Here is a 13,643-nt window from a genome sequence, read left to right as displayed (position 1 = left end):
TGGTTAGACTGTAAACTCTCCTTCCAGACTCACATTAAGCATCTCCAATCCAAAATTAAATCTAGAATCGGCTTCCTATTTCACAACAATGCATACTTCACTCATGCTGCCAATCATACCCTCGTAAAACTGACTATCCTACTGATCCTTGACTTCGGCAATGTCATTTACAAAATAGCCTCCAACACTCTACTCAGCAAATTGGATGTAGTGCCATGTAACGATTGGCGTCGGGTGATGAGGAAGCGGACCAAAACGCAGCTGGGAGCGAACACATGTTTATTCTTACACTGAATTAAACACGTACACAAAACCAAGAAAATGCCTGATCATTAACTGCTCAAACAAAAGAGACAACAACCCACAAACATCGTGGGGGGAAAGGAACTTAAATGTGATTCCCAATCAGACATAACTAGCGACAGCTGTCTGATTGGAAATCACCCCCGAGCCCAACATAGAAATAAACCACAAAGAAAGGCTATAACAAAACATAGAAAATAAACCATAGAAATACCACACCCTGACCAAAATAGCAGAGTTCCCCTGGTCAGGGCGTGACAGTACCCCCCCTCCAACGGTGCGTACTCCCGGCGCACCAACCTAAAGTCTATTAGGGGGGGACCCGGGTGGGCGCCTCACCCTCGGTGGAGGCTCTGGCCCTGGGCGTGTTTCTCCCCCTGCCTCCACCCTAGCCCTACCCCTCTGGCCCGGACTGGACCACGGTGGAGCGGCATGCTCAGGCTCCGGAGCGGAGCCGCCGACCGGAACAGGACTGGTCACCGGTGGACCGGACACAGGCCGTGCCGGACTGTGGACACGCGCCATGGGCCTGGTGCGGGGAACAGGGACGGGCCGGACAGGACCGGGGACACGCACCACCAACCTGGTGCGGGGAGCAGGGACGGGCCGGACTGGCCTGGGGACACGCACCACCAACCTGGTGCGGGGAGCAGGGACGGACCGGACTGGACTGGGGACATGCACCACCGGCTTGGTGCGGGGAGCCGGGATGGGCCGGAAAGGACTGTGGACACGCACCACTAACCTGGTGCGGGGAGCAGGAATGGGCCGGACAGGACTGGGGACACGCACCACTAACCTGGTGCGGGGAGCAGGGACGGGCCGGACTGGACTGGGGACACGCACCACTGGCTTGGTGCAGGGAGCAGGGACGGGCCGGACTGGACTGGGGACACGCACCACTGGCCTGGTGCGGGGAGCAGGGATGGGCCAGACAGGACTGGGGACACGCACCACTGGCTTGGTGCGGGGAGCAGGGATGGGCCGGACAGGACTGTGGACACGCACCACTAACTTGGTGCGGGGAGCAGGGATGGGCCGGACAGGACTGGGGACACGCACCACTAACCTGGTGCGGGGAGCAAGGATGGGCCGGACTGGACTGTGGACACGCACCACATTCGCCCGGCAAGGGCGAGGTGCTGGCACAGGACGTGCTGGACCGTGACCGCACACCGGCGACACAGTGCGCATAAGCGGCGCCGGATATCCTGGACCGAGGAGGCGCACTGGAGGTCTGGAGTGCACAGCTGACATCACCCGTTCTGGCTCAAAGCCCACCTTAGCCTGGCAAGTGTGGAGCGCTGGCACAGAACGCACTGGGCTGTGCAGCTGTACCGGAGACACAGTGCGCGTCCTCGGCGCAGGATACATCGGACCGAGAAGGGGCACCGGAGGCCAGGAGCGCTGAGCCGGCACAACACGTCCTCGCTGAACACTCCCCCTAGCCCGGCAAATGTGGGGTGCTGGCACAGAGCGCACTGGGCTGTGCAGGCGCACTGGCGATACCGTGCGCACCTCTGCCACCCAAGGCTCTTCCTCCACGCTGTCCCTACGCAGGTCCTCCAGGACCTGCCACATCTCTGCCTCCTCCTTCGCCGTTATCCCCCACGAGAGCAGTGGTCTGGGCTCTTCCTCTGCCCTTCCGGACCACCCCATTAGCCCCCCCAAAAAATTTTATTGGGGGTGTCTTCCGGGTCTCCTCGACCGCCGCCTGCGACTCCTTCCACCGGCTGGCATCACCTCCTCGACCTGGGAATCCTTCCGCCAGGGTCCTTTCCCCGACATGATCTCCTCCCAGGTCCAGAACTCCTTCCCCTCGCGAGCCCATCTCTCGCGCTCCTTATCCTCCCGCTGCTTGGTCCTGGTTCGGTGGGTTGTTCTGTAACGATTGGCGTCGGGTGATGAGGAAGCGGACCAAAACGCAGCTGGGAGCGAACACATGTTTATTCTTACACTGAATTAAACACGTACACAAAACCAAGAAAATGCCTGATCATTAACTGCTCAAACAAAAGAGACAACAACCCACAAACATCGTGGGGGGAAAGGAACTTAAATGTGATTCCCAATCAGACATAACTAGCGACAGCTGTCTGATTGGAAATCACCCCCGAGCCCAACATAGAAATAAACCACAAAGAAAGGCTATAACAAAACATAGAAAATAAACCATAGAAATACCACACCCTGACCAAAATAGCAGAGTTCCCCTGGTCAGGGCGTGACATGCCATCCGTTTTGTCACCAAAGCCCCATCTGTAAATAGCACACCCAACTACCTCATCCCCATATTTATTTTTTTGCTCTTTTGCACCCCAGTATCTCTACTTGCACATCACCATCTGCACATCTTTCACTCCAGTGTTAATGCTAAATAGTAATTATTTCGTCACTACGGCCAATTTATTGCCTTACCTCCCTAACCTTACTACATTTGCACACACTGTACATAGACTTTTCTATTGTGTTATTGACTACGTTTGTTTATCCCATGTGTAACTCTGTGTTGTTGTTTTTGTCGCATTGCTTTGCTTTATCTTGGCCAGGTCGCAGTTGTAAATGAGAACTTGTTCTCAACTGGCCTACCTGGTTAAATAAAGGTGAAATAAATTAAGATATATATATATATATATAATATAAATATAGATATATATATATATATTTATATTATCACCAAAAAATCACTTTCACCGCACACACATTTTACAGCATGGAGTAGCTCCAAATTTCTCTCTCTCACCTTTTCTTTCTCCCTCTCTCTCTTGCTTTCTCTCTCACACACACACACATACACCCATGCACATGCACACACACTCACATTCTCCCACTCACACTGACTGTAACATCCAAATTCATGTAGTCATGCCATTGCGGTGGCGAGTGTGACTGTTCTTTAATGAGCAGATGGATCAGTAATAAGCTGTGAAACTCTGGGAACATTTCCTGAAGGCCAACACTCAACAAATAGGACTCCACTCCTCCGAGAGAGGACTCACTAACCCAATTACCAGTAATTTCCAGCCATCCCTGTGTGACCACATATAAATTACACTATAGCACATTTTTTCAACAGGTTTCCAGTTTGACATGATTATTTCATGTCTCCCCGCCTTTCCAGTTATTTTATGCCCAAGTGTCAGATCGCTATTATACAGTATGTATGATGTATTTCCTCCCTCTGGTTTCTCTCTTTCTATCTTTCTCTCTCTCTTTTTAGCCGACCTAAACAACGTGAGATTTTCCGCTTACAGAACAGCCATGAAAATCCGCAGGCTACAGAAAGCACTATGCTGTAAGTGTCCTTTTCTATGCACTCACACACACCTCAGCTAAATGTCCTCAGGCTGTAGAGATTCCTGTGCCATCAGAATCTTCTCCCTCCTCACCTATTCACAATATAGTCCAGGTGCAAGGCATCAGATGCCTTAATGACCTGATCTACTGCCAAACAGTTTGGCTCTAGTCTGACATGGAGGGGCTTATTTTGAAGTATGTCCATCCCACTTTGCAGGTGTGTGCGTGTGTGTGCAGGTATGTGATTGAGTTTGTGTGTGCCTGTATGTGTGTACATCATTTGTTAAGCTGAGAATCCACCTGTGCCCTGTCTGTTTCATTCTAGAAGGGATCAAATTGTCTTCTACAATAACCAGCTGGCTATAGCTATCATTGTGTTAGTTGTTCCCTGTTGGTGTGTGACAGTGCAGAGATATGATCACCTGTTCCTCTGGGTACTGTCTGTACCTTGCTGCTGGGACTGAGCCAGGCTCTCTACCATAATTACCCAGGTGTTTATGTTATTAAGAGCGCTCCAACTAATACCCCAAACTTCACGGCTTTACTTTCTTATTTCGTTGTCTGCTTTCTGTCGTGCTGTGGGTGGGTGAGGATGGGTAGGTGTTTATCGCGCTGAGAGTAGGTGACAGAGTGTGTGCGTGTTCAGCGTCTTGTAGTTCTATGCATGGAGCAGTGTGTGTGTTAATGAGTTTAGATGATTCAGGCGCTTTGGGTTCATCTCATATTGCATTCTAATACTTTGCCTCTATTTGCTTGTGATGATGAGATGAGAGCTCCTAGTACAACTGAGTGATTTGGACCAGAGGCGTTCCAATTCAATTTCACCCATTAGATTACAAGTCGAAGCCTGAAGCATAGACACAGGATCTGTATTTATTAGTCATTACTCTGGCTTAATGTGAGCTCTGAAACATACAGTAAGTGAGGAAGGAAGGGAAGGAGAGTAAGAGAGAGGGATTAGAGAGAGATGGAACGAGTTGGTATATTTTCCTCAAACCCCTTCCTGGTAGTAGGTGTTTTGTTTTTTCTCCATGGACCCCCACTGTGAGACGTTTGTGTGTGTGTCTCCCACACACTCAGACAGCAATATTCCCCTTAAATGGCTAATTAGGTTAACTCTGAGCCGTGGGCTGCAGTAGCTGTAACATAAATTGGTTGGCCTGCCACCATGGTGTCACACCAATGTCTACAGCCACCTCATATCCTGTCTACGGCCTTGTTGTGACATTCCAGCCATCTGTAATTTGCAGTGGCAGTTTCCACTGTTCTTCACCATTTTATAATGCCCTTTGTTGTAATTGAGTGGTCTTAGTAAACAACTTTGGGAAATCCCTCCCTCCCTCCCTCCATCCAGTGGACCTGTTGGACCTGAACGTGGCCCAGAGCACCTTCGAACAACACAAGCTTATCCAGAATGCCCAGCTGCTGACAGTGCCTGACGTGATCAACTGTCTGACATCCATCTATGACGGGCTGGAGCAGCAGCACAAGGACCTGGTCAACGTTCCGCTGTGTGTCGACATGTGTCTCAACTGGCTGCTAAATGTCTATGACACGTACGTCAACACACACATTATATTCATGTATTAAACACACACACACCCTTTGTAGAATTTGTATTTATTTTATTTTCTCTTCTTGTGTATGTGTGTTCCCTCACTCTGTAGTGGACGCAGTGGGAAGATTCGTGTCCTGTCCATGAAGATAGGATTGCTCTCGCTCTCCAAGGGCCATCTGGAGGAGAAATACAAATGTAAGTACCAACCATCGCTCTTTCACACACATAACACACCCAGAAACACTCAAACACACATAAAGTGAAGCCATACAACTTTATCACTCACTTTGACACACACACGCACTGAGGTGAATTGAGAACAGCCCTGTGGTGAGCATTGTAGTGTTCTCCGTGCCAGTGTATCCCATAATCCCCTCTGCCAGGCTGTAATCCCAGCTCAGTTACCCAGGGTGACGAGCAGCTGGACCCTTGGCAGAGGACGCCAGTGAATGGCCCATCTAATTAGATGAGAGACCTCCTACTAGTTTAGTATTATTTGTTTTTATTACAGGGGGATTAGGGATATGGCTGGTGCACTGGGGGAGTGTGCTCTGTTGTTCACCTGTTTTTGTGTCCTCGTTTTGTCCTTCAGAGTGGAAATATTAAGTAAGCCTGGGGCTCATGTGATTTTGAGGTCGTTCACAATGATGTCCTACGTAGTGGCTATGAAGGCTTATGAAGCTGAAACGCATGGCTGCTCATGAATAAGTATGCTCGGCTCAGGACGTGCACTAACGAAGAAGAGCCATAATTACTTAACCTAATGCAACCTGACATCAAGACTGGTTTGTGCACATGCAGACATACACACACGGTATGGTAGAAGCGGCATTACCATTCCACATAATGAGAGCTGACATCAAGGCAGGGTCTCACACAGAGATCAAAGACATGGACAGGCAGAACATATATATAGAAGAGCCACATCTCTCCATCCTCCTCTATCACCTTTTTCTAGTCTCTACTGTATTTCTCTCTCTCCAACGTTCTCACTGTTTACTGTATCCCTGTATTTTCTTCTCTTCTCACTCTCTCTCCATCTCTCGCTCTCCATCTCTCTCTCCCTTCATCCCTCATCTCACTGTCTCTCTCTTTCTTTCTCTCTCCTGGTTTGTCCCATCTATGAGTAACAAGGCAGACAGAGCTCTGACAATAATCAACTGAGCTCTTGCATTCAATTTGGTTTTGTTTTGTTTTACAACTTAAAGAACAAAAACGTTGGGTGTGTACGTCTAGAACTCTGTCATCCATTTTAACAATGGGCCGATGCCCCTTCCTCTCCGCTCAGGCCAGGGGTTGTTGGGAAATTGATTGCTCTCCTGTGATAGAGACAGAGGGAGGAAGGGAAAGGAAGAGAGTGAGGGGAGACGGAGGGAGGGAGAGAGAGAGAAAGACTGTTAATTAATTTGGGTTGTATTCTGACAGTGTTGCTCATCTCACCAGGACTCTTCTACTGTACCTCCTCCTTCCTGAGGTCTTAGTGATGACTACCCACATGAAGCTATTAATACACACACTCACACAACACACTGACTCACACAACACGCTGATAAAAAGTGACAGCGGAGTCTTGGTTGAGAAACTGTATTTGTGTAGTCTCCGAGCTCAATCACTCAAACACTTTCTTCTTTTCTTTCTTTCGTTCTTTCTTTCTTTCTTTCTTTCTTTCTTTCTTTCTTTCTTTCTTTCTTCCAGACCTGTTCAGTCAGGTGGCATCGTCAGGGGATAAGTGTGACCAGAGACAGCTGGGTCTGCTGCTCCATGACGCTATCCAGATACCACGGCAACTAGGAGAGGTCGCCGCCTTCGGAGGGAGCAACATCGAACCCAGTGTCCGGAGCTGCTTCCAACACGTATGTAAATACGTACACCCACACACATACATGTGCACACACACACATGGATGTACGCAGACACACGCGCACACAAGCACACATGCATGCGCACAGGCACTCACGCACACGAACAAAACACATACACATTACTCATGAAAGTACAAATATAAACGTTAACGTGGTTGGCCTGTCCTCTAATGTTTTACTGCGGCCACCCAAGCACTTTCCCTGTGTTTACGTCTGGCCACCACTCCTGTTTAATGACTTTTCCATCCCTTGGGTTCACATTTTCATTTTCCCCTTTTCCCATGACTCATGTTTCGTCAGTCATAAACTCTGCGGCAGAATTAAATTAGTAAGCAATAAATATTCCAGATTTCGCTGCTCGGGCTCCCAAAATAGTGGGGTGATGGAGCGCGGCTGACATTGGGAATGTCACACAGTGTAACAGGAGCCGCTGCGGACCTGGAGATGTCTTTACTGTCTGTACGTTCTCCTATCGCCTCAACACTCCCCTCCTCTCACTCCTTATCTACCTACAACCTCTTTCCATTCTCTCCCCCATTACACCCTTGCCCCCTTTCCCCTTACACTATATTTGTATTAATTGATATTTTATTGTTATTACTTTTTTATTCACATACTTACTTTCCTATTGTTGTTGTATTGTTGAGTGGTGAACCTGCCAATAAGCATTTCGTTGCAATGTGAACTCCATGTATATCATGTGTACAGTGCATTCAGAAAGTATTCAGCCCCCTTGAATTTTTTTCACAATTTGTTAGGTTCCAGCCTTATTCTAAATTTGATTATATTGTTTTCCCCCTCATCATTCTACATACAATACCCCATAATGACAAAGCAAAAACTAGTTTTAAGACATTTTTGCAAATCTATATATACTGCTCAAAAAAATAAAGGGAACACTAAAATAACACATCCTAGATCTCAATGAATGAAATAATCTTATTAAATACTTTTTTCTTTACATAGTTGAATGTGCTGACAACAAAATCACACAAAAATAATCAATGGAAATCCAATTTATCAACCCATGGAGGTCTGGATTTGGAGTCACACTCAAAATTAAAGTGGAAAACCACACTACAGGCCGATCCAACTTTGATGTAATGTCCTTAAAACAAGTAAAAATGAGGCTCAGTAGTGTGTGTGGCCTCCACGTGCCTGTATGACCTCCCTACAACGCCTGGGCATGCTCCTGATGAGGTGGCGGATGGTCTCCTGAGGGATCTCCTCCCAGACCTGGACTAAAGCATCTGCCAACTCCTGCACAGTCTGTGGTGCAACGTGGCGTTGGTGGATGGAGCGAGACATGATGTCCCAGATGTGCTCAATTGGATTCAGGTCTGGGGAACGGGCGGGCCAGTCCATAGCATCAATGCCTTCCTCTTGCAGGAACTGCTGACACACTCCAGCCACATGAGGTCTAGCATTGTCTTGCATTAGGAGGAACCCAGGGCCAACCGCACCAGCATATGGTCTCACAAGGGGTCTGAGGATCTCATCTCGGTACCTAATGGCAGTCAGGCTACCTCTGGCGAGCACATGGAGGGCTGTGCGGCCCCCCAAAGAAATGCCACCCCACACCATGACTGACCCACCGCCAAACCGGTCATGCTGGAGGATGTTGCAGGCAGCAGAACGTTCTCCACGGCGTCTCCAGACTCTGTCACGTCTGTCACATGTGCTCAGCGTGAACCTGCTTTCATCTGTGAAGAGCACAGGGTGCCAGTGGCGAATTTGCCAATCTTGGTGTTCTCTGGCAAATGCCAAACGTCCTGCACGGTGTTGGGCTGTAAGCACGACCCCCACCTGTGGACGTCGGGCCCTCATACCACCCTCATGGAGTCTGTTTCTGACTGTTTGAGCAAACACCTGCACATTTGTGACCTGCTGGAGGTAATTTTGCAGGGCTCTGGCAGTGCTCCTCCTTGCACAAAGGCGGAGGTAGCGGTCCTGCTGCTGGTTTGTTTCCCTCCTACGGCCTCCTCCACGTCTCCTGATGTACTGGCCTGTCTCCTGGTAGCGCCTCCATGCTCTGGACACTACGCTGACAGACACAGCAAACCTTCTTGCCACAGCTCGCATTGATGTGCCATCCTGGATGAGCTGCACTACCTGAGCCACTTGTGTGGGTTGTAGACTCCGTCTCATGCTACCACTAGAGTGAAAGCACCGCCAGCATTCAAAAGTGACCAAAACATCAGCCAGGAAGCATAGGATCTGAGAAGTGGTCTGTGGTCCCCACCTGCAGAACCACTCCTTTATTGGGGGTGTCTTGCTAATTGCCTATAATTTCCACCTGTTGTCTATTCCATTTGCACAACAGCATGTGAAATGTATTGTCAATCAGTGTTGCTTCCTAAGTGGACAGTTTGATTTCACAGAAGTGTGATTGACTTGGAGATACATTGTGTTGTTTAAGTGTTCCCTTTATTTTTTTGAGCAGTGTATAAAAGAAAATGAAATATCACACTTGCACACGTATTCAGACCCTTTACTCAGTACTTTGTTGAAGCACCTTTGTCAGCGATTACAGCCTCAAGTCTTCTTGGGTATGATGCTACAAGCTTGGGGAGTTTCTCCCATTCTTCTCTGCAGATCCTCTCAAGCTCTGCCAGGTTCAATGGGGAGTGTCGCTGCACAGCTATTTTCAGGTCTCTCCAGAGATGTTTGATCGGGTTCAAGTCTGGGCTCGGCCACTCAAGGACATTCAGAGACTTATCCTGAAGCCAATCCTGCATTGTCTTGGCTGTGTGCTTAGGATCGTTGTCCTGTTGAACCTTCGTCCCAGTCTGAGGTCCTGAACGCTCTGGAGCAGGTTTTCATCAAGGCTCTCTCTGTACATCGTTCCGTTCATCTTTCCCTCAATCCTGACTAGTCTTCCATTCCCTGCCGCTGAAAAACCTCCCCACAGCATGATTCTGCCACTACCATGCTTCACCATAGGGAGGTGCCAGGTTTCCTCCAGGCGTGACGCTTGGCATTCAGGCCCAAAAGTTCAATCTTGGTTTAATCAGACCAGAGAATCTTGTTTCTCATGGTCTGAGTGTCCTTTAGGTGCCTTTTGGCAAGTCCAAGCGGGCTGTCATATTTCCTTTTACTGAGGAGTGGCTTCCCTCTGGCCACACTACCATAAAGGCCTGATTGGTGGAGTGCTGCAGAGATGGTTGTCTTTCTGGAAGGTTCTCCAATCTCTACAGAGGAACTCTGGATCTCTCTCAGGGTGACCATCGGGTTCTTGGTCACCTCCCTGACCAAGGCCCTTCTCCCCCGATTGCTCAGTTTGGCCAGGCGGACAGCTCTAGGAAGAGTCTTGTTGGTCTCAAACTTCTTCCATTTATGAATGATGGAGGCCACTGTGTTCTTGGGGACCTTCAATCCTGCAGAAATAATTTGATACCCTTCCCCAGATCTGTGCCTCGACACAATCCCGTCTCGGCGCTCTACAGACAATTCCTTTGACCTCATGGCTTGGTTCTTGCTCTGGCATGCACTGTCAACTGTGGGACCTTACATTGACAGGTGTGTGCCTTTCCAAATAATGTCCAATCAATTTTATTTACCACAGACGGACTCCAATGAAGTTTTTTATTTTTTATTTTTTTATTTCACCTTTATTTAACCAGGTAGGCAAGTTGAGAACAAGTTCTCATTTACAATTGCGACCTGGCCAAGATAAAGCAAAGCAGTTCGACAACATACAATAACACAGAATTACACATGGAGTAAAACAACATACAATCAATGATGCAGTAGAAAAAAAAATAAGACTATATACAATGTGAGCAAATGATGTGAGATAATGGAGGTAAAGGCAAAAAAATGCCATGGTGGCAAAGTAAATAAAGTATGGCAAGAAAAACACTGGAATGGTAGATTTGTAGTTTGAAGAAAGTTAAAAGTTAAAATATAAAAAATATGGTGCAAAGGAGCAAAATAAATAAAATAAATAAATACAGTAGGGGAAAAGGTAGTAGTTTGGGCTCAATTAAAGATGGGCTATGTACAGGTGCAGAGATCTGTGAGCTGCTCTGACAGCTGGTGCATAAAGCTAGTGAGGGAGATAAGTGTTTCCAGTTTTAGAGATTTTTGTAGTTCGTTCCAGTCATTGGCAGCTGAGAACTGGAAGGAGAGACGACCAAAGGAGGAGTTGGCTTTAGGGGTGACCAGAGAGATATACCTGCTGGAGCGCGTGCTACAGGTGGGTGCTGCTATGGTGACCAGTGAGCGGAGATAAGGGGGGACTTTACCTAGCAGGGTCTTGTAGATGACCTGGAGCCAATGTGTTTGGCGACGATTATGAAGTGAAGGCCAGCCAACGAGAGCATACAGGTCGCAGTGGTGGGTTGTATATGGGGCTTTGGTGACAAAACGGATGGCACTGTGATAGACTGCATCCAGCTTGTTGAGTAGGGTATTGGAGGCTATTTTGTAAATGACATCGCCGAAGTCGAGGATTGGTAGGATGGTCAGTTTTACGAGGGTATGTTTGGCAGCATGAGTGAAGGATGCTTTGTTGCGAAAAAGGAAGCCAATTCTAGATTTCACTTTGGATTGGAGATGATTGATGTGAGTCTGGAAGGAGAGTTTACAGTCTAACCAGACACCTAGGTATTTGTAGTTGTCCACAAATTCTAAGTTAGAACCGTCCAGAGAAGTTATGCTGGATGGGCGGGCAGGTGCAGGCAGCGATCGGTTGAAGAGCATGCATTTAGTTTTACTTGTGTTTAGGAGCAGTTGGAGACCACGGAAGGAGAGTTGAATGGCATTGAAGCTCGTCTGGAGGGTTGTTAACACAGTGTCCAAAGAAGGGCCAGAAGTATACAGAATGGTGTCGTCTGCGTAGAGGTGGATCAGAGATTCACCAGCAGCAAGAGCGACATCATTTATGTATACAGAGAAAAGAGTTGGCCCAAGAATTGAACCCTGTGGTACCCCCATAGAGACTGCCAGAGGTCCAGACAGTAGGCCCTCCGATTTGACACACTGAACTCTGTCAGAGAAGTAGTTGGTGAACCAGGCGACGCAATCGTTTGAGAAACCAAGGCTACTAAGTCTGCCGATGAGGATGTGATGATTAACAGAGTCAAAAGCTTTGGCCAGGTCAATGAATACGGCAGCACAGTAATGTTTCTTATCGATGGCGGTTACGATGTCGTTTAGGACCTTGAGCGTGGCTGAGGTGCACCCATGACCAGCTCTGAAACCAGATTGCATAGCGGAGAGGGTGCGGTGGGATTCAAAATAGTCGGTAATCTGTTTGTTGACTTGGCTTTCGAAGACCTTAGAAAGGCAGGATAGGATGGATATAGGTCTGTAGCAATTTGGGTCAAGAGTGTCACCTCCTTTGAAGAGGGGGATGACAGCAGCTGCTTTCCAATCTATGGGAATCTCAGACGACACGAAAGAGAGGTTGAACAGGCTAGTAATAGGGGTTGCAATAATTTCGGCAGATAATTTTAGAAAGAAAGGGTCCAGATTGTCAAGCCCAGCTGATTTGTAGGGGTCCAGATTTTGCAGCTCTTTCAGAACATCAGCTGAATGGATTTGGGAGAAGGAGAAATGGGGGAGGCTTGGGCGAGTAGCTGTGGGGGGTGCAGTGCTGTTGAATGCAGTAGGGGTAGTTAGGTGGAAAGCATGGCCAGCCGTAGAAAAATGCTTATTGAAATTCTCAATTATAGTGGGCTTATCGGTGGTGACAGAGTTTCCTATCCTCAGTGCAGTGGGCAGTTGGGAGGAGGTGTTCTTATTCTCCATGGACTTTACAATGTCCCAGAACTTTTTAGAGTTGGAGTTGCACGAAGCAAATTTCTGTTTGAAAAAGCTAGCCTTGGCGTTTCTAACTGCCTGTGTGTATTGGTTTCTAACTTCCCTAAAAAGTTGCATATCGCGGGGGCAGTTCGATGCTAATGCAGAACGCCACAGGATATTTTTGTGTTGGTTAAGGGCAGTCAGGTCTGGGGAGAACCAAGGGCTATATCTGTTCCTGGTTCTAAATTTCTTGAAAGGGGCATGCTTATTTAAGATGGAGAGGAAGGCATTTAAAAAAAATAACCAGGCATCCTCTACTGACGGGATGAGGTCAATATCCTTCCAGGATACCAGGGCCAGGTCGATTAGAATGGCTTGCTCGTTGAAATGTTTCAGGGAGCGTTTGACAGTGATGAGTGGAGGTCGTTTGACCGCTGACCCATTACGGGTGCAGGCAATGAGGCAGTGATCGCTGAGATCTTGGTTGAAAACAGCAGAGGTGTAATTAGAGGGCACATTGGTTAGGATGATATCTATGAGGGTGCCAGTGTTTGCGGCTTTGGGGTTGTACCTGGTGGGTTCATTAATAATTTGTGTGAGATTGAGGGCATCAAGCTTGGATTGTAGAATGGCTGGGGTGTTAAGCATGTCCCAGTTTAGGTCGCCTAGTAGCACGAGCTCTGAAGATAGATGGGGGGCAATCAGTTCACATATGGTGTCCAGAGCACAGCTAGGGGCCGAGGGGGGTCTATAGCAGGCGGCAACGGTGAGAGACTTGTTTTTGGAGAGGTGGATTTTTAAAAGTAGAAGTTCAAATTGTTTGGGTACAGACCTGGATAGCAGGACAGAACTCTGCAAGCTATCTCTGCAGTAGA

General features: G+C 48.0%; 1 protein-coding gene across 5 annotated transcripts in view; it reads left to right on the top strand.

Annotated features, from left to right (window-relative positions):
- LOC115174451 (utrophin-like) overlaps positions 1-13,643 on the top strand; it is a 193,831-nt gene that overhangs the window by 108,948 nt on the left and 71,240 nt on the right. For all 5 annotated transcript variants that reach the window (XM_029732984.1, XM_029732980.1, XM_029732981.1 and 2 more), the window contains exons 10-13: positions 3,524-3,598; positions 4,955-5,156; positions 5,268-5,353; positions 6,854-7,011. In XM_029732984.1, the coding sequence (XP_029588844.1) occupies positions 3,524-3,598; positions 4,955-5,156; positions 5,268-5,353; positions 6,854-7,011 (521 nt within the window). The remainder of the gene's footprint in view (positions 1-3,523; positions 3,599-4,954; positions 5,157-5,267; positions 5,354-6,853; positions 7,012-13,643) is intronic.

The sequence above is a fragment of the Salmo trutta genome, chromosome 35 (assembly GCF_901001165.1).
Source record: "Salmo trutta chromosome 35, fSalTru1.1, whole genome shotgun sequence".
In the NCBI taxonomy this organism is placed as follows: domain Eukaryota; kingdom Metazoa; phylum Chordata; class Actinopteri; order Salmoniformes; family Salmonidae; genus Salmo; species Salmo trutta.
This window is presented reverse-complemented; position numbering and strand designations above follow the sequence as displayed.